Source organism: Corylus avellana, chromosome 5 (genome assembly GCF_965113065.1).
Source record: "Corylus avellana chromosome 5, dhCorAvel1.hap1.2, whole genome shotgun sequence".
In the NCBI taxonomy this organism is placed as follows: Eukaryota; Viridiplantae; Streptophyta; class Magnoliopsida; order Fagales; family Betulaceae; genus Corylus; species Corylus avellana.
Window position 1 is genome coordinate 3,156,843 of NC_142494.1, and position 20,723 is coordinate 3,177,565.

The following is a 20,723-nucleotide window of genomic DNA, read 5'->3' on the forward strand; positions in this document are numbered from 1 at the left end:
AGCACTTAAAAAGAATGAGTGAGTAATGTTATTTAGTAGACTTGCACGATTGTCTTACAACTTGATGATATAATTGTAAAAATTAACCATTAGATAAGCACTATATCATTTCAATTCTGTAAGATATTTTTTTAAAAAAATATCTTATCTTCCCATTTTTGTCGTATATCGGTCTACGAAAAAAACATTAAAACAAAAATTGTTCTGATTGCTATCTAAAAGGTTTACACAAAAATGGGAAGAAAAGATATTTTTTAAACTAAAGAGATATAGGTTTCGGGAAATTAAATGTACAATCTAAGAAAGTCAACGATCCAAAATGGTTTCTCACCTTTTATAGTTAATATTGAATATAATAAATAGAGAGTAAGTGTGTCCATTAATTATTATTTTTTCGATTATTAGGATATAAATAAGTAGGTTGGAGAAATTTTCTTCAATTTATTGTATTATTATTATTTCTTTTGAAAGAAAATCATAGACTCTTCTATTGATCAATCAAAGTGAAATCGAGAGGACAATCATGACAAAAGCATCCGTCCAGCAAACTCTAATTTTTTCCTAATGGCTTTGACGGACAACAAGTAGCGCCACCTCAAAGGCTACACCCTCCATTGTCCCCATTAGTTTCTGCGAAATCAGAGCGGGATAGGCTTCTCAGTGTGAATTATTGAAAATCAAGCATATAGAGCAGATTGCTCTAGACAAATTAAATTAGAGATTGACTAGTAATGCTATATATATCATCTTTTTATTTACTGAAAGTTAATATGACTTTTAAAATTACCATTAAATTAAAGATGAATCATTATAGAATTTTATAATGATTAAATTAACATCTTTCTTTAAAACATGTAATTCTCCTCTCTAAGTTGTGCAAAATGCGCTCCTCCTCCTCCGAGCCACATTAAAGCTAACTATAATGTGGACTTTAGAAAGTCCTCAACTGCGGCTATCACTGTTCTCAACCATGATCAGAGAGTAATTCTAGCAAATTCAATAGATGTGCCAATTTTAGAGCACACGCTTAATAACCAAATGGACCACTTCTCATTATCAACTCATTGCCCGTTTTCTCCATTCGAATCAATAGGAGCAAAGACTTACCGGCCACCGCTCCCTTAGCCCTTTCCTCCTTTCTATTGATTAGGAATAAAAAAATCAAATAATTTCTTTCGACTTAATTTATAGAAAAACTTTATTTCCATTTAAAAAAAAAAAAAAAAAAAAAACCCTCAATGAAAGGAAAATTTACAGAAGAAAAGCCCGACCAACCGACTTAAAAATATTAGACAGAAGCCGGCAATCGGAAGTATTAAAATCATTAGATCTTGTCCATATTACCGGTCAACCGTCCCGTAAAAGCAGTCACATTGATCGCAAAAGGTCGTTGTAACTGAACAGAAAAATTAAAAAAAAAAAAAAAACACCCAATAAAAGCATATACTAAAAATAACCAGAGACGACCCTTTTGAGATCTCTCTTATGAGAGCCATTACAATCTCATCAGCTTCCATTCCCTCAAGGAGAAGAGAGAGAGACTCAGTCCCCAGCCTGCCATCATCCATATCCATCCAACCTTCTTCTCCCATAAACCTCTCAAATGACTGAACTTTGTCGAAAAGTTGTTCAGCTCAGCCTGCGGAGGAGATTTCGTCGTCGCATGTTGATCCTCCGCCGATGGTTCCGGCGGCTGTTGGACCGGCTTCTCTTGTGCTCCCTAGGGAAACCTATCCGGTACCGCATGTTGCCGCATACCATGGTGCCGTCTCCGTCGCCTCTAGGCACTCCCGAGGCCGCCGAGTTCGCGGCGGAGGAGCATGTTGACACACCCGTGTTTCATAACCACGACGTCGACAGCTCCGACTTGGTTGCCTTGAAGATCACTCTCTTGGGTGATCGTCAAATTGGAAAGACAAGTTTTCTGGTTTGTGTTTTGTGTTTTAAGTTGTTTGTTAATGTTTTCATTCAGAGAAAAAAAAAAAACAAAAAACAAAAAACAAAAAAATGCTTTCTGGGTTGTGTTATAGATTTTCATCAACATAATGGGTGTGTATTTTTCTTTGGGATTTTATCTCCGCTGCCATTGATGACTCATAAGGTTTCTGGTGATCATCTTGTTAATGGTTGAAGGAGAAGTATGTAGGGAAGCATGAAGAACAGAGAGCCCAGCAGAAGAAAGAATTGAATATAGTGGATAAGACATTATTGGTTGGAGGTGCACGTATTTCTTATTGTATTTGGGAAGTAGGAGGTATGCTGGATTTCTTTCTTTCTTTCTTTTATTTTTTTATTTTCTCAACGTGAATCCATGTCTATGTGTTTCTTTTAGGCATCATTTGTTTATATATATATAATATATCATGATTGTATATATATTCTTGCAGGTGATAAAAAAGCTTGGGATCACGTTCCTGCTGCTTGTAAGGATTCTGTTGCCATTTTGCTCATGTTTGATCTAACAAGTCGGTGTACTCTAAATAGGTGAGCCTTTTAAGTTTGGTTCCGTTTAACCGTTTTAAAACGTGCGGTTTAAAAAAATAGTAATCGGTAAAATCACGGTTCGATCTTTAAAATCGTGCCTTTTTAAAAAGACAATCAAACCGTCGATGCTTTCTAATGCACTCTGATTTTGTTTTAAAACCCATTTGGCTTACAAAATCGAGGGATAAATGCAATCTAAATCATCAATTTTTTACTTTTTTGCATTGATTATGAATTTGAAGGAATTTAGGGGTAAATGGATATGGTTTTCTTAAACTTGATTTTGATGGGTTTAATTTCCTTGATTGCAGCGTCATAAGGTGGCATCAAGAAGTGAGAAAATGGAATCAAGTATGCATATTTTTAATTTTTTTTCACAAATTCTTTGTTAGATATTTTTTGTTTGCTGATGCTCATCATGTATGTGATATTTCTTGTATGCATGATTTTTATAGACGGCAATTCTTGTTTTAATCGGAACAAAATTTGATGACTTCATCCAACTCCCCATAGATTTGCAGTGGACGATCGGAAGTCAGGTAAAAATTATAATTTGAGTTAAAAAATTCTTTCAATTCAGTCTATTAAATTAATGTCTGTGTGATAATTGCATGGTCTGAAAACAAATATAAATTTAATAAATTGATCGGAGGAATTTTCCCCTGCCCATTTTAGAGAAAAAACTTTATCCTTATTATTATTATTATTGTTTTTGTTGTTGTATTCATGGGATAATGAATTGAAATAAAGATCATAAAATTAAGAGAAGAATGGGAAGATGGTTCAGTTTGATAAGCCTTCAAATAGTTCATGATTTCTTAATTATCATCCCACTGTTCTCTTATAATTTTAAGCAATCAAATCAGTATTATTTCACCTAATATTCTCGAATACTCATTTAGATGTTAATTGTCAAGATTATGAATTATTATAGGCATTTTCTAGGGTAGAATATGAGCTAGACTAGATTTGTCAATCTTGGAGAATAGACAGACATGGATAAGGATTGAGAAGACTGCGCATTCTCATGAGTTATGAATGGATAAGGACGTTGCATCCTCCTCACGCCTAAGCAAAAAAATCACCTAGAATTGTTAGAAATTGCATTTTTATCTTACAACTATTTTACGACCCTGACTGATCTGTCAGTCTCATGAGTTGGTTAGAATTGACACATTAATATTGTGAGATAACAATGTTATTTTTAGCTGAAATGATTTGAATAATGTTAAAATTTACTTCTTATCTCACAATGCTGACATGACAGTCTCAACTAATTCTTGAATCAGTCATTATTAAAAAAAGAAAGAAAAAAAAAAATTTAAGAGTTTGTTGAGATTGACAGATCAACATCATGAGATAGTGATGTGATAAAAATGCGGTTTCTAACGTTTCTCAAATGATTTTTGTGCCATGCAAACAGTGACCACTCATTTTAAGGATAGTTTTGGTTTCATAAAACTAACCAACAACTCACTTTAAGGAGACATCCAATTCAAGGAACAATGGGGCATACTGTCACCCTATTTTAAGGAGACACCATCAATCCAACCACTATTTTCAGTGATGGTAGAGGCTCTCTAACTACCTCCTTTAAGGACAACAGGGGCTCACAAACTAACCAAGTTAACCATTTTGAAGCTCATATGATCTGCATAATGTGATATGATGATTTCTAATTAATCTTATTTCTTGGCAGGCAAGAGCATTAGCAAAGGCCCTGAATGCGACCCTATTCTTTTCAAGTGCAACCTACAACATCAATGTCAATAAGATCTTCAAATTCATCACTGCAAAGCTCTTTGACCTGCCATGGACTGTGGAGAGGAATCTGACTGTGGGAGAGCCCATGATTGATTTTTAGAAGATTAATCTGTAGATATAGCAAAAAAATAAAAGAAAAGAAAAAAAAAAAATCTGTCTAAATCCCAAGAAAATGACCTGGAGTCAGCATGTCACCGGATTTTTCATGGTTGTCAATCCACCTCCTGCAGCTTTGAATGTCATGGAGAAAGGCAGAGGCGGGAAGAGCCCGCATCTCCAACTATGAATAACATCTGTGTTGTTCATGTTCAGCAATTGTAGAAAGACTTCAAAGCAGAAAGAGAGAAAAAAAAAAAAAAAAAGAAATAGCAGAGATTTTGCATCGCTGTTTACAGAGATAGTCCATTTCTAACAATCAACCACCTCCCTCTACCAACACAAATGTCGGAAAATACTTGTTTGATTTTTTTTTCTTATCAAATTTATGCCTTTAATATGTAATTACCCATGAAACTCTTGTCATCAATTAAACAGCACTCAAGGAGAAACCATATTTCAATCAAGACAGATCACATCTTTCTTAGTATGTTCAAAAAAAAAAAAAACCCTTTAAGCATAAAACATTCAAGCAGCAGTAATCTTTTTTATTCTAAATTGTGGCCTGTGATATTTTAGATTAGCAAAAGGTTTCTTAAAGCCTGAAATTCCCACATTTGAGTTACAGGAACATTTGAAAATTGATCAATGGCAAATCTTTCATTGTTTGGCAAGGGACATTTTGTGATGCAGTATAAGCAACCAAGTAGCAATACATAAGATAAAAAAGGACAAACAGTTATGCCTGACAGATGGTATAAATTATGATCACTTTGGTAAATTTTGGGGTGCACGTAACATCTTTATTATCAAATAGAAAGCCAAAATCTTAGTGTCACTCCAACTTCATGTAAGCCTTATATTTGATAGACAAGAAAACTGGAAGTTTGGAAATTATAAAACTGCACCTAAAACTAAAATTGTCTTGAAGGCTTTCTGCATAAGTAGCTTCACTCAAGTTTCACCTCTGTCTTCGGGGGATCCAACTGCAAATAGGTATATGGCTCTGTCGGCTCCTCCCTGCACCACCACAAACACTGTTCACATAATGGTGGCATTAACATAAATCTAAAGATTTTGCTGAATGCACTTCCACAAACATAACAATAACCTTCAGATCAATGTGCCACCATAACAGGCCTCAACTTGTGGAGTGCTGAAAATAGAAAATCGTGGCCACAAGAGCAGCTCTAAAGAGCCATCTTTCTTTTTTAGCCATCTTTCATCAACTAAATTGAGGGCATTTATGAGATATGTTTAGCATTTAATGGTTCGTATTTAAATGTGAATAGATTCCATGGATCTATTCATACATAGTTGAGTATACATTTAAAAGAATAGATTGGAACTGCATACTAAACATCAACCATACCCAGGTTTAGAACGCATGCATTGCCAGAAGAGCTTGAAGGGTCCTGGAACTGTCTTAAATGGGTTTCCCTCAAAACATGCCTACAAAACAAACCAATGTTAATTGAACCCAAGACGAGTAAAGGCAAATCTCCCATTTCTTAAACCACGCATGAAAGGAAACTGGAAGAAAGAAACAGTCAACAACCCTTTTTACATGACTTTTCCATTAGCTGCACATTGCAGGGGGACAAGGAGAGATTCTAATTAACTAAAAACAATAAATAAGATTGATTATTTTCCTCCATACAAACATCAACCCAGAAAAATCAACTATGCACTTAAAAAAAAAATACAATATGCATGTCCTACCAAATCTCCATTACAATTGAAAATTTCACCTAAATCAACTCAAAGATGATCATTTTCTGAAGAAATCAATTATGCTACTGAGTGAAACGCATATGACCTGTAAAACCACAAATTCAAGATAAATCCTCTGACCAAAGAGCTTATGTTTCACCACCCTCTCGCAATTCATCCTCTAAAATCCCTTGCCCTCTACCAGCGCAATGGATTCTCCATGTTAAAATGTAATGGCCACTTATTACATGTTCCATGCTATATTTGCTGTTAATGTTATTTTCTATTTAAGTTTTTCTTCTTCTTCTTTTGGTTGCTTGAGTAAAGAGTGTTCATTTTTGCTTCTAAATTAAAAAGAGCGGCACTTCACAATATAGTTTGGCAGGTAAGAATACCGAAGCAAGTTCAATTTCAAAATGTTGATAGGTAATGAAAGGGTTCTCAACTAAAAAAAAAAAAGGCATTCCCATCCATTCTCACTCCCACACCAAAAAATTCCAACTTAAATCAAGCACAAACATGAAACCTTGATGTGATAGAAGTGGATTGAAGAAAGGTACAAGGACATCAAAGGAAGACGAAAAGCTAATAGCTTCTGTTACCATGTATGGCAGGTAAGATATTCAGTGGAAAGGCCTGTTTTTAGCTCTTGAAATGGTGGATTGGAACAATCTTTAATTTGGTTTTCTTAATCTATCTCCAACATTAGTTCTTGACTTATTTGTTTCTGTCTCATAAAGCTACTAGTGCCTCTGTTGTTGTTCGCCCAAATATAAAATTTTCTTCAATGAAGGACGGTTTTCATTTTCTTATTGTTGTCATTGCTGTTGCATATGTTATCATCATTCTTCATCTTCTTCCCTGTCAAAATTCTTCAACAATTTCTATAACAGTCAAAATTGAATGACCTCCTTTGTTCTTTAACTCCAGTATTATCACCTATTATTTCACTCCTCATTACACTTCCAAGTTCACAATATGTTCTCATTGGTGAAAATATACATGTATCTTCATCTTCTTCCCTGTCAAAAATCTTCTTCAATTTCTATAACAGTCAAAATTGAATGACCGCCTTGGTTCTTTAGCTCCAGTATTATTACCTATTATTTCACTCCTCCTCATTGCACTTCCGAGTCCATAATATGTTCTCATTGGTGCAAATATATATAACCTCTCTTCTAAATCCAACAACTACCCAAGTAATTGATAGCTCACAATCATCCACACGACCATCCTCAATTGAGTTCTCCTCTGTCACCAAAGATATTGAAATGGCAACTAGGACAACTATTGTTGTGGACGCTAGTGTTACATCCTTAGAAGCATGTACAGAAACCAATGGGAATTTTTGGACAGAGCCCCTATGAATAGTGATATAAGGAGGACTAGAGTTCTCCTAGAATCTTCCCAAATATGATGTGGCTTTTAAAATTACCAACAGATCGAAATTCAATAATGACCATCTCAAATTCAATGGTGATTTTAAAAGCAACATTATATTTGGTAGGACTCTAGTCTTCTTTATATCATTACTCGAGGCCCAATGAAAAAAGCAAACCAAAGAGACTAAAGAAGGACAAATAGTTCTCCTCTAAATCCAAACCCACAAGCCAGTGTTTTATCCTGTTTATGTCTTTCTTTTTCTTTATTTGGTCGGGGGGTAACGAGAGCTTATTTTAGCTCCTAAACCAAAAAAAAAAAAAAAAAAAAAAAAAAGAGGATGGCACTTCATTATACTAATTTGGCAGGCTAGAATCCAAAAGTGAGTTCAATTTCATTAATTTGATAGGTAAGCAAAGAGTTTTCAACTAAAACAAATAACCAAAAGGGCCATCCCCTCTATCATACACACAAATTCCCACTAAAAAAAGCACAAACATAAGCCCCAATTAAAACCCACAAACCCTCAACTTCCCAAGAGTACCCAACACCCCCATTCACACACCAGATCCCTATAAATGTACAATCAAATTAACCAAGACAAACCCAAGAAACCCAAGTAAAAGACTGAACTTTAAAGATTACTATCACCAGAACCAGATATTATAAATACAAGCACTTAGAAGGTGTAGCTTTTTAGCAAATCAGTAAGTGAATAGGTGAAAAAATTGACAAAAGTGTACGCAAAGAGAGGGTTTTGGTTTAAGAGTATGAGGATTACTTGGATGACATCCTCGGCTCTGTCATTGCATCTATGGGCCTTTGGCTGACGGTGCGCCTCCTCTGGCGTCCCCCATGGGCTCTCTCTCCTCGGCACCGGCCTTGTCTCGCCCATTTCTCTTCCTCTCTCTGATCCTCCAAAAGAGTCACAGAGAGGCAATTGGCAACAGTTTTTGTCTTTCGAGCCTTTCTCCAAGACGACACCGCTTTTGGCTTTTACACGTGTTTTCTTGCCCTTTTCAAGGTATTTTACCAGATAGATTTCCTTCACTTCTAGTCATCATTTTTATTTTTTAATCTGAGTATTTTATATTTTATTATTTCTTACAAATTCTTAATTTGTAACAAATATAAAATTAATAAATATAATAATTATGGAGTCAATAACTATGATAAATACTAAAATTATAAAATAGGACTAATTTAATTTAAAAGCAATAATTAAATGATAAGATACTCTATACATTATAAATATTATATAACTTATTTACTGTTCAGCAACATTAAATCGTTGGGTTCACAGAGAAATTAGTTTAATCTTGATTCTTAGATATTATCTTAGAAATTAAAGCAATACTACAAGCTTAACTCTTATTCAATATTTATTAAAAAAATAGTTATAAATCCAATGGTTTATGGGTACTCCACATTAGCCCAACTGTATAGAAGTTTTATGAGAGTTAAACTTTTAGATTTATTCTAGAAATAAAAGTGATGTATCTAGATATACCATTTACTAGAGGCTCTCTCGAATCCTGCAAGACTTACTTAAGCTAGCAAGGCTTAGTTTAGCCTAATAAAGCCCGTTACTTCTTGGATTATGATCGACGAATCATTCCTTCATCGAGGGAGTTATTAATCGATGATCACCTATTTGATAGACATGTAGTGAGAGGACATAAAAAGAAAGATATCCAATCATTTATGATTTTGCATATTTAAACTCAATTGAAGCATCTCTTGGAAAAAAAAAACAATTCATGAGTAAATGCCGCCTTTCTATCGGTCCATTTACCTTTGGCCATTGCCAGTCAAATTACCATGTCCATATTGGTTGAAGTCCTATAAATGAAGGTAATGGTCCCTACGTTGAGGTATGCTTATCTTTTTCCTATACTCTCTTATCATTAGGTTTTCTTTAGAATACTTCATTGAGTTAAGCGTTCTAGTGTTTTATACTCACACTTTCGACAAGTCATCTTTGCCTACTTTGTTGTCTTAATAAGTCTCATTAAGTAGACTACCGATGTGCCATCAACTATAAAAACAATATCTATAATTTTATGCTTATCTCTTTCCTATACTCTCTTATCATTGGGTTTTCTTTAGAATACTTTATTGAGTTAAGCGTAAGTGTTTTCTGCTTGCACTTCCGACAAGTCATTTTTGCCTAGTTTGTTGTCTTAATAAGTCTCATTAACTAGACTACCGATGTGCCATCAACTATAAAAAACAGTATCTATAATTTTTATATTACAATAATGATATGTTCATATTTTTAAAAGATACTAGACATGGCAAATTCGATTCAAGAAGTTGATTCCATAAATACAACCCTTTGATCAGGTAATGGAGCCAAATTGTCATGATATAAAATTTAAGGGTTAAATATGAATTTGATTCATATGGTTTATCACTTTATCAAAAAGTTTTTTTTTTTTTTTGGATTTTCAAAAGCACCTTTATTAAAATGAGTTTTCTGCCTATGACCACTTTGACAAAAATTTTATATTTGGTGACAAATGGACGGATGGATAGTGATAATCATAACATCGGTATAAGTGACTATTTATTCCCGTTGGTGTATTATAATATTATTATATTATTAAAAAAAATTTTGAACAATAATATTATAAAATATACTATCGTAAGTGACTATTCACTCATGCCGATGTTATGATTATCACTGTTCTAAATTTGCCGCTCTTAAAATTTTAAATAGCTCTTTAATATAATAATAATAATAATAATAATAATAATAAACAACCCAAATTGGCCGGGGAATTCCACTTTTCCTTCCTATTCTTCTTCTTCTTGTAGCCTACTCGGCGCCCATATAAATATCAGTCCCCGTTGAATTTTCAACGTTCCAGATCCCCATTTTGCTCTCTCTCTCTCTCTCTCACAGACAAGCACAAACACAAGCAATCTCCAGAACAAAATCATCAAAATGGGAGCTTTACTGAAGCTCACAGACGCCGTGCTCTTTCTCTTCTTTCTGGTGATCGCACTCGCAGCGCCGCTGATAGACGCGCAGACGTGTCTTCCTCTCAGCTTGTTCCCGCAAGTGATCGTCGACCTCAAGAACTGGTACTCCCACGAGTACGGCGACTATCTTGTGGCGGAGAAGCCCCATTTCTTCGTGGGGATTGTGTGGCTCGAGCTTCTCTTTCAGTGGCCACTCGCGTTGCTCAATTTGTATGGGATTCTCGGTGGGAAGCCTTGGTTTGATACCACGTGCCTGCTCTATGGGGCCTCTTGCTTCACCTCCATGGTAATTCCCCACCCCCCACCCCCACCCACCCCCCACCCCCTCCTCTCTCTCTCTCTTATGCTTTGTTGGGTTCCATCCATTCCATAGTAAAATCAATTTTTTTACCATTATGATTGGTTTTAGGTCCCAGATTCAGCTGATGATAATTCTTTTTGGTATTGGTGAAATGGGTTTGTTGCAAATTTTCCAATAAATCAGCCTGTCTAAAACAATCTGCGAAACTCGTAATCTTGCTAGTTTTATCTGATATAAGCTGTCGACTAAATCCTTCCAAAATGGTGAACTAGCTTGAAAAAACACAGATCTGATGCATTGAGCAACGGCGGCTGCATAGTTGGATCCCATCCATCCATCATATGATGATAATTTGTCTTGGTTAGTTACACTTAAGTTCTTAGAGAGCTGCTGCCATACGGTTGTGACAGAAAACATGGGTTTTCTGCCCACCAATCACAACATGACACATCAACATTTTAAGAAAAATGCAAAAACTTAAAATGAGAACAAAACACCAAAACAAAAAAAAATGAGGACAAAAATGAGGAACCACTAGCCCCATCTGGGTGGCCGGCGTGGCCACTCCCAGGCCACGGGGTGGCCGGCGCGGCCACACCCAGGCCACGGGGTGGCCGGCGCGGCCACACCCAGGCCACGGGGTGGCCGGCGCGGCCACATCCAGGCCACGGGGTGGCCCGCGCGGCCACTCCCAGGCCACGGGGTGGCTCGCAGGCCACCCCAGATCTGGCTGGGGTGGGCCCGCGCGGCCATTCCCAGGCCACGGGGTGGCCGGCGCAACCACCCCATGGCCACGGGGTGGCTCGCAGGCCACCCCAGATCTGGCTGGGGTGGCCTGCGCGGCCACTCCCAGGCCACGGGGTGGCTGCGCCGTGGTGGCTGGGGTGGCTACGGGCCACCCCTAAGGGGCGGAAGCGGAAGCGGCGTTTTCGGGGCGGCGGCTTCAGGCGGAGGTAGGCGGCAGGTCAATGTGGGAGGAATAATATGGTGTTTTGTTCTCATTTTGAGTTTATGTGCTAAGCTGAGGTGTCAGCTTGTGAGTGGTGGGCAGAAAACCCTCCCTTTTTGCCTTGACCGAATTGAAGTTATTCCCAAGTTCTTAACCCATCAACTTTACATCTGCCGAAAAAACCCCTCCTGTTTGGTCTAAAAAACGCACGTGCATGACACATGATCAAGATTCTATCTGATTTAAAGAGCTGGCCTAAAGGAAGTTTTTTTTTTTTTTTTTTTTTTTCATAAATGATAGTTTAAGGCAGATGGTAGTTCGTGCTAAGAAAAATGTATAAATGAGTGATAGTTGAAGGGGTTAAGTTTAATTAACTTTTTGTGTACTTATAATTTATCATTTTAAGGGTTCATTCAGGATGAAAACTAGATTAGTGAAGCTGCAAGTATTGTGGTCAGTAGCAGAGTAGGATATGTCGCATAAACTCCTAAACTTTCTTGCCTAACCTTTCTATAAATTGTAATGGGAATTGTTTGTTTGGTAAATGTGTAGGTCTGCTGGCTTCCACACCAAAGTAGACTTTGTCACATTGGTAGAAATCCACTTTAGATTATTGATCTCTTTCTTCTGTGCATTTGTCTAAATTTCAGGTTACAATATTATCAGAACTAATGGGGTCTGGAAAGGCATCTGATAAGCTGTTGATGATGTACTTCCCTTTCTTGGGTCTAGGTGTTTTAGCCATTCTGCGTGGGCTGCTGCCACACTCTGGCAAGACCACTTCTTCAGCCATTGGCAAGAGACCTCTGTTGGGCAGGAAAAAGAGGGTTTGAGATACAACTAAGCTGCTCAAATTTTGTAACTTTGAGTGGGTTTGAAATCATTTTGGTGACTTCCTGATTTAGTCTTGATGTGTTTTGAAGGTTTTGATGTAGTGGTGGAACCCCTAACCAAGATATGGTGTTATTTTTAACTGGTTTGATTGTCATCCATTTTCGATTTATGAGTAAAAGGAATTTGTATGGTTGGACTTAGAGATGGTTTCTCTTAAGCTTGACCCTGGAGCTTATTGCTGTTATTCTCCCAAATTGTTTGTGTAAATTTCGTGTCTACCTTATTAGAAATGGTATTTGGATTCTCTGTGCAATGTATCCCTTCACCACTCTGTTAATTTCATTGAAGATGAAAGATCCCTTAATTACAGAAAGGCAGGCTTTACTTTATATGAAGAAAAGAACAAAAGGATCATGTGATTGTTAAAGCAGATGGCTAGCATGACTGGCAGAGTCTCAAAGCATGTGGCTTTCTATAGATTGTTGGTATCAGTGGATTTGTGTGAGAGATTAAGATATTTAATTGGCCACTGGGGGAACACAGGACCTTAATTCTTGAAGGTGCATGGAAAAGCTAGACTTCCCCATTATATTAGAAGATCGGGCAAACGGTTGTGTGAAGTTTTACAGGTCTTACCATTGTTCTCTTGGCATGCATGTATAGCAGCTCTGTTCCAAGATATCTTTTTGGCATTATACTTCCAAAGATTCATCAGGTACAACTAGGGATGTAATTGAGCCAAGTATCGACCATTTGAATTGAGCTTGGTAAAACCGTGTAGATGATTGAACTTGGCTCGGCAGAACCTATCGCGTACTACAGACTACAGTTTAGAAAGGTTGAGTATACACGTGTAAGTGTAGACATGTTTTGAGTCTTACATTGGAAATATGTCATGAGTGTGAGTGATTAATAATAAAGCATAGTTGAGTTTAAACGTTTATGCATTTGGGTTGAGTGGTATTTCAGCATGCTTTAATAATGGTCGTACTAAAAGACTCCTAAGACATCAACCTCGGTAACAAGTGGTTCATACAATGCTTAAAAAGTGGTTCATATAATGATGCGGCATGAGTAATGCTAGATGTGAAGTAGTTTTTAAATACTGTAATAGATTAAAATTTAATAATAATTATCTCAAATTTAATAGTGTTTTTAAAAGTTATATCACATTTGAGAAGATACAAGGAGGATTCCTCTTTTTAGCATTACTCGATTTGACATAATGTATATTGTTATACGCAATAAAACGAAATCTAAACGATAAAATGAGTGAAATGAATAAGCATTCCATTTGGGACAAAAAGCCATTATTTGCGAAAAGAGAAAAGCTTGGATCCATACTATTTATTTGTCTATTTATGGTAGTGTTTTAATGTACCAACCATCATCCAAAATCAACACTCTTGTACAAAATAAATCAGATTTCTTTCCTAATTTTTCTCAATGGGTGCCTCTCACCAACCTCTAATAAACACAATTATCAGGTCCTAAGTCCTATTAAAAACCAAAAAACGGATACCCAACAAAGCACCAAATTTTCTGTCTTTTGCTAATCACGTTGTTTGTCTCCCTCTCTCTCTCTGTTTTTCTCAACATGGCCATTTCCACATACCATGCTACGTCTCTTCCCAAAACCTGTCTCCCTTCCTTCACCACCCTCAAAGTCCCATCAAAACCCAAGAATCTCCATCTGGGTCGCCCCGAATCCAAGCGCTCATTCATCTCTTGCAGTTCTACCGTATGTAACATCAATAGCGGAGAAAACGATTTTACAACTTTGCAGAGGCCGGACTCCGTCGGTCGGTTCGGACAATTTGGCGGAAAGTACGTCCCTGAAACCCTCTTACCCGCTCTTACCGAGCTTGAGAAAGCTTTCCATTCCCTCGCAGACGATGAAGATTTCCAGGTTCGTATAATTAAATTTTAGCAATGAATTTTGTTTGGGTGTTTCTGAATATATGGAAAACGTTCTGTTACGTATGTGTGTGGTGGGAATCAATTTTGCTGAGCGGCTTGATTACATGAATATTGCATGTAATATGTGTGTGGGTTTAAAGCTGTCAATTCCATTATCATTGTTCTTGTTGTTTATATATTTTTCATAATTTTCATTTATGTAAATTTTTTGGTCATTGTAGAAAGAACTGGATGGAATTTTGAAAGACTATGTTGGACGTGAAAGCCCTCTTTATTTTGCTGAGCGGCTTACAGAGCATTATAGAAGTCCAAATGGAGAGGGCCCTCATTTATATCTGAAGAGGGAAGATCTTAACCACACTGGATCTCACAAAATTAACAATGCTATTGGTCAAGCATTGCTCGCCAAGCGTTTGGGGAAAAAGCGCATAATTGCTGAGACAGGAGCTGGTCAGCATGGAGTTGCAACTGCTACTGTATGTGCTCGATTTGGTTTGCAGTGTGTTGTCTACATGGGTGCCCAAGACATGGAAAGGCAAGCCCTTAATGTGTTTAGAATGCGGCTTCTGGGTGCTGAGGTTTGATTCTTTTCTTGTCCTCAGAAGATTTTGTTTAGTTTTCCTTCATAAATACTGGGAAAAATTGAACACAAGTGTTCATATTTCATTTATTTTCTCACAAAACTAGTCAGATTTTGTTACTACTAGTTGAGGTGAGGGGATAGATAACATAGAGAAGAATTTTAGCAATTTGACTAGCAAGACTACATGAATGCATTTTGTAGGTTCCCTTTATGAAGAAAGGTCAATTGGTTCACAAACCCTGTACTGAACTCTATAACTTGCTTTAGCAATCTCAATTTAGAATACCATTGAGGGCATATATTGGAATCATAAGTATTCATTCATCATCTCAGAAATTGAGGGCTTTTGATTGGTTCTTTTTTGGGTCAACCCCAACAAACTTCACCCACTAAGCAAGCTTAGTGAGAGCATGATCAACGGATGACACTAGTGCCTTCTTATTTTTTTTTTTCAGTTGTATCTCTCATAATCTCATTTACATTAGGTTCCCTCGGTTTAGGGTTTTTGTAAAATTCGTAACTTGTTAACTAACCTAAGACATGCTGATTTAGGTGGAAACACATATGGCTGATGTTTTGAATAAGAATTTTCAACTCTTGTTCTGATGCAGGTTAGAGGAGTCCACTCCGGGACAGCAACTCTTAAGGATGCTACATCAGAGGCTATAAGAGATTGGGTATCTAATGTAGAGTCAACACACTATATCTTGGGTTCTGTTGCAGGGCCACATCCATATCCCATGATGGTCAGAGAATTCCATGCAATAATTGGGAAAGAAACAAGAAGACAGGCGTTGGAGAAATGGGGTGGGAAGCCAGATGTGCTCGTTGCCTGTGTTGGTGGAGGTTCTAATGCCATGGGACTCTTCCATGAGTTTGTCGGAGATTCAGATGTCAGGTTGGTCGGCGTCGAGGCTGCAGGTCATGGATTAAACAGCGGCAAGCACGCCGCGACCTTGACGTTAGGGGAAGTTGGAGTATTGCATGGGGCCATGAGCTATTTGTTGCAGGATGATGAAGGACAAATAATTGAGCCTCATTCGATTAGTGCAGGGTAAGAAACAAGCCCAAAATCCTCCTTTCTTATTGTTCATGCACTGTAATTGCCTCTTTACTATCTTGTTTACTCAAATTGATTTTCTTCATCATGATCAAATATAGCTTGGATTATCCTGGCGTTGGACCAGAGCATAGTTTTCTAAAAGAGAGAGGGCGTGCTGAATACCATAGCGCCACCGATGAGGAGGCTCTAGAAGGTAAGGTCTTTGACATTGTTGCTACTCATAGTGTGCTTGCATACCTGCTGGCATAGTTAAATCTGTTCATTGAAGAATGAATATGCTCAATTTGAGGCTTTTCAAACTTGGATCATAGAAATTATAAATGATTCATTCACCAAATCAAAGGATCTCCCTGGTAATATGCTCTTTAGGCCTGTTATGAATGTAATTTGGCATGTAATCCTACTGGTTCAGTGAAGTTGGCAGGCAATGAGTTTTCCTGTTTGTTTGCAATATTCAGTGACATTTGTATCATTTCTGATGCAGCCTTCAAGAGAGTGTCTAGATTGGAGGGCATAATTCCAGCTCTAGAGACATCACATGCACTGGCTTACCTAGAGAAGCTTTGCCCTTCTTTACCAGACAAAACAAAGGTTGTCGTTAGCTGCAGTGGCAGGGGTGACAAGGATGTTCACACAGCCATTCAACATTTGCAAGTTTAAAATTACCTCTTTTGTTCTGCGATTTCTGGAGAGATGGGTTAATGAAGTTTGGTTTATTTTGATGTCTCCCTTCATATCACCAGGAAAAAGCAGTGTGCTAATGAAGAAGCCTTCTTGAACCTTTCTTTACTAGTCTTGAATTGAAAAAAACTGTCACCTTTTCATTTCACCTCATGGTTTTTAGGAAATCTGAGCAAATATAAACCACATTTAAGCTCTATCTAGTCGATCTTCCCTTGATTCTTAAGTAATAGGTTTTGAAGTTTTCCATACTCTCTCTGAAAGTTGTTAATCTCCACATGTACTAAATTTGAGAACCGAAAGTTTGAGATTGAATAGCTAAATATGTCTATAATTTTGCATATATGATCGTGAGTTGGAGGGCCATGATTTGTAAAGAGCCAGAGTGCTACATTTGATAGGGTTGATAAATTTTTACATAATCGGCAAATTTGACACGAATAATGTTATACCCATCAGGAGTTGATAATTTTTTATATGATCGACAAATTTGACATGAATTATGTCATTCCCATCTTGAATTTTTGCATGATTGGCGAATTTGACATGAATTATGTCATTCCCATCACGGATTTTTGCATGATTGGCGAATTTGACACGAATTATGTCATTCCCATCAGAAATAGTACAAATAAGAGCATTCTCCTCAATAGAAATAACATCCTTCACTAAATCCGGCAAACTATCATTCAAAGGAGGATGAGAAGTGGAAATTTTTTTGATGAAATGGTCCACTAGAAAAGCACCAATATTATCTCTACAACAAATAAAAAAACCATCTGAAGATTTTAAACTTGAAATGAAATTGTAGCTACGACGATACGCAGTAGAAGCATGGAAAAATTTGGTGTTGAGATTCATACAAGTGAGCCATAACTCTCTTGACTTTTGCTTTCACATCTCTTTCTCTCTAAGTAGTTTCTCTTGTAAATCCGTTTGAAGAACAACCTTTCTATCCGCATTGATAGAGGAATGGGGGCAGCATTGAATATCACTGATTTCAACCATTAATCAGTGATATTTTATACCACATTAATAATTTTTTATTACTATTCCAACAAAACATTTGCAACAAAAGTACCAAATCTTGCGAAACAGTTTGTTAAAAAAGGGTAAAGTTCACATATTCCCTCAAACTATCACCTAATTGACAATGTCCGTCTGCCCGTGCAAGTCTAAATAAAATCTTCATATCTCCCTTAAACTTTCAATTGTGACAAAGTCCCCCCACAAAGCTACCAAAACAGTGTCAATGTTCCCTCCAATGACGAAACTACCCCTAGTAAAAAAAATAAAAAAACTAAAACATCTAGAAAAAACCTAAAACTAAAAAATATATATATAAAAAATCTGGCCAATTTTTTTGTTTTTTAAAAAAATTTCTTTTTATAAGAAAAGAAATTAAAAATTTTTCATTTATTTTTTTATAAAAGTTGATTTATTTTTTATTTTTTATTTTTATATAAAGTCCACCCCCGCAACTACCACCCAATTCACAATATCTCCAAAACTTTCAATTGTGACAATGTCCCCTCCCAAACAACCAAAACATTGTTAATATCCCCCCAAGGTTAACAAAAGATAAAAATGCCCATATATATTTCTTAATAAGACAAAAATACCACTATAAATTAAAAAATAAATAAAACGAAAAATTTTAATTTTAAAATAACGATTTTTGAAATGAAAATTTTAAATTTTCTTTTAAACGAATTTTTTTAAACTGAAATTTTTATTTTAAAAAAAGAATTTGTTAAGTTTTGCTTTAGAAAACGAAAATTTTTATTTAAAAAAGTTATAAAACAAAAAAAAAAAATCGAAATTATTTTCTTATAAAAATGATTTTTTTTAAAAAAAATTTGCCACATTTTATATATTTTTTTTAATTTTATTTTTTAGTTTTAGATTTTTTTAGAAGTTTTAGTATTTTTTGTTTTTATTTTACTAAGGGTAGTTTCGTCATTGGGGGAAACATTGACAATTTTTAGTAGTTTGAGGGCACATTGTCACAATTGAAAGTTTTGGGAAAACATTGTCAATTGAGTGGTAGTTTGAAGGGGGTATGTTGATTTTTTCATAATTTTTTTTAAATAGAAATTTCTGTTTTAAAAAAATTAAAATATTGTTTTTAAAACATAATTTTAAAAAAGAAATATATATTTTTTAAAATAAAACATCCTTTTTGTAATCAATTTTTTTTTTCTAAAAAAAAAAACTAATTTTTATTTTATTTGAATTTATAAAGGTATTTTTGTCTTATTGAGAAATATAGATGGACATTTTTATCTTTTTGGTCTTCTTTCTTCTTGGATATATATAATCTTTAGATAAACAAATCCAAATACGATTAGGATTCTAAAATCCAATTAGTATATATATTTACTCTCATTAATTCATAATTAGCTTCTTCTTCTTCTTCTTCTTCTCCGATGGAAAGTAGCAACGTGACGATGCCGTTATCTGAGGGTGAGATGTGTGTGACCTTTGGGTTCGAACCAGAGTACCCAGAAGAGGGAGACATCATCCCCGTCCATGTGCCGGTGCAGCGCAGCCTATTGTCGTCGGAGGAATCCGCAAAATCCATAATACCACTACTGCGTTCCCGCATGGCCCTCCCGTCGTTCTTTCGGCGCCATATTCTTGACGAATTCATCAAGGATTTGTGGGAGTATGTTTGTTCGTTGCCTAGTGACATGCACCACGTGCACGTCTACGGCTACGTTTTCCGGGATGTCTTCGACCCAGACGAGGGTTTTTGTTGGTACTATTTTTGGACAGAGGATTTGATTAGCACCACCGACGGGCCGGTTATGACGTCACCCCGGTGGTCAGAATCCGCAGTACAGGCGGTGAAGCTTGAAGAAGCTTTGGATTGTGCGATTTGCTTACAGGAGCTTCCGGTTGCGTTTGAAGCTGCCAAGCTGCCATGCTCACATGTCTACCATCGTCGCTGTATTGTTAAGTGGTTTGATCGGAGTAACCAGTGTCCCCTCTGTCGTTCCCCCGCCGTCTAATTCAATTATGTAAAGCATTTACATTGATTTACTTGTATTTTTTATGCAAAATAGTTAATAAAAACTCTTTTTTATTTTATTTGATTTATATCATTTAAATTTAATTTAATTTTATAAGGATTATATTTTTTAGTGTTTAATGCTTAGCTTCATTAAAAAGTTCATATTTTGGCCATTTTAATCTTAGGTGGTATGGTCCATTTTAAAATTAATAGATTCTAAACAATAAATTAATAGATTTCTGAAAAATGATCATGCCATCTAGGATTAAAATGATCAAAATATGAACTTTTAATGAAGCCAAGCATTTCTCTTTGCTTATCTATTTTATATAAAATTAAGTAAGAAATGACTAAGCTAATGTAAGTGCTCTATCTAACATGTTTGATGAGTTAGGATTTGCCGCAATTTGAGCACCGAAACTTGTCTAACACCTAATCGGATAAGTGAACCTCATTTATTTATTTTTTATTTTTTCTATTCAATGCGGGAGAGGGGGAAGAGGGGGATAAGTATATATATAGCAAATCAACTCTACTGTCATATAGGCTGATTTAAATTCATTAATAAACGACCCTTAACTTCAAAAGAAAAGAACGAAAATTGCTTCATTCAATAAAGGGGAAGGAGAAAAAGAAACATTAATATTTCTCGAAATTGTAATTCTAGTTTTCTTCATATATAAAAACAAAGCTAGCGAGATTTCCTATCTGTAACAATTTGCAGCTAGGAATATTTGGAAGTTTAAAAGTGGTTTTATTAGGGCCGGCAAAGCAGGTTAGCGGGTCGGGTTTACTCGACAACCTGATAAGGGTAGACCTGAACTTGACTCATTTTTGTTAAATGGGTCAGACCCTTAAACTGAACACTACCTACAAGTGATCCACCACAATTTGCTTGACCCGTTTAATAAATGAACCACAAACAAGTCAACTGGTTTGACCCATTTTAGA

At 36.1% G+C, this 20,723-nt stretch overlaps 4 protein-coding genes across 4 annotated transcripts; 3 read left to right on the forward strand and 1 right to left on the reverse strand.

Moving 5' to 3' along the window:
- The first annotated feature begins 1,504 nt into the window (after positions 1-1,504).
- LOC132180957 (septum-promoting GTP-binding protein 1) lies at positions 1,505-4,427 on the forward strand. Its single transcript, XM_059593972.2, has 6 exons — positions 1,505-1,927; positions 2,134-2,254; positions 2,388-2,484; positions 2,796-2,835; positions 2,940-3,023; positions 4,184-4,427. The coding sequence occupies exons 1-6, from the start codon at positions 1,604-1,606 to the stop codon at positions 4,346-4,348; spliced, it is 831 nt and encodes a 276-aa protein (XP_059449955.2). The 5' UTR covers positions 1,505-1,603; the 3' UTR covers positions 4,349-4,427.
- Positions 4,428-5,073: 646 nt separating this feature from the next.
- On the reverse strand, positions 5,074-8,414 carry LOC132180959 (hexokinase-1 protein). Its single transcript, XM_059593974.2, has 3 exons — positions 8,219-8,414; positions 5,717-5,796; positions 5,074-5,364 (listed from the first exon to the last, which is right to left on the reverse strand). The coding sequence occupies exons 1-3, from the start codon at positions 8,330-8,332 to the stop codon at positions 5,295-5,297; spliced, it is 264 nt and encodes an 87-aa protein (XP_059449957.2). The 5' UTR covers positions 8,333-8,414; the 3' UTR covers positions 5,074-5,294.
- A 1,818-nt stretch (positions 8,415-10,232) lies between these two features.
- On the forward strand, positions 10,233-13,452 carry LOC132180958 (uncharacterized). Its single transcript, XM_059593973.2, has 2 exons — positions 10,233-10,711; positions 12,326-13,452. The coding sequence occupies exons 1-2, from the start codon at positions 10,388-10,390 to the stop codon at positions 12,506-12,508; spliced, it is 507 nt and encodes a 168-aa protein (XP_059449956.1). The 5' UTR covers positions 10,233-10,387; the 3' UTR covers positions 12,509-13,452.
- A 654-nt stretch (positions 13,453-14,106) lies between these two features.
- LOC132182902 (tryptophan synthase beta chain 1-like) lies at positions 14,107-16,864 on the forward strand. The gene is made up of 5 exons (XM_059596269.2): positions 14,107-14,418; positions 14,651-15,007; positions 15,624-16,066; positions 16,174-16,268; positions 16,560-16,864. The coding sequence occupies exons 1-5, from the start codon at positions 14,107-14,109 to the stop codon at positions 16,733-16,735; spliced, it is 1,383 nt and encodes a 460-aa protein (XP_059452252.2). The 3' UTR covers positions 16,736-16,864.
- The last annotated feature ends 3,859 nt before the right edge of the window (positions 16,865-20,723 follow it).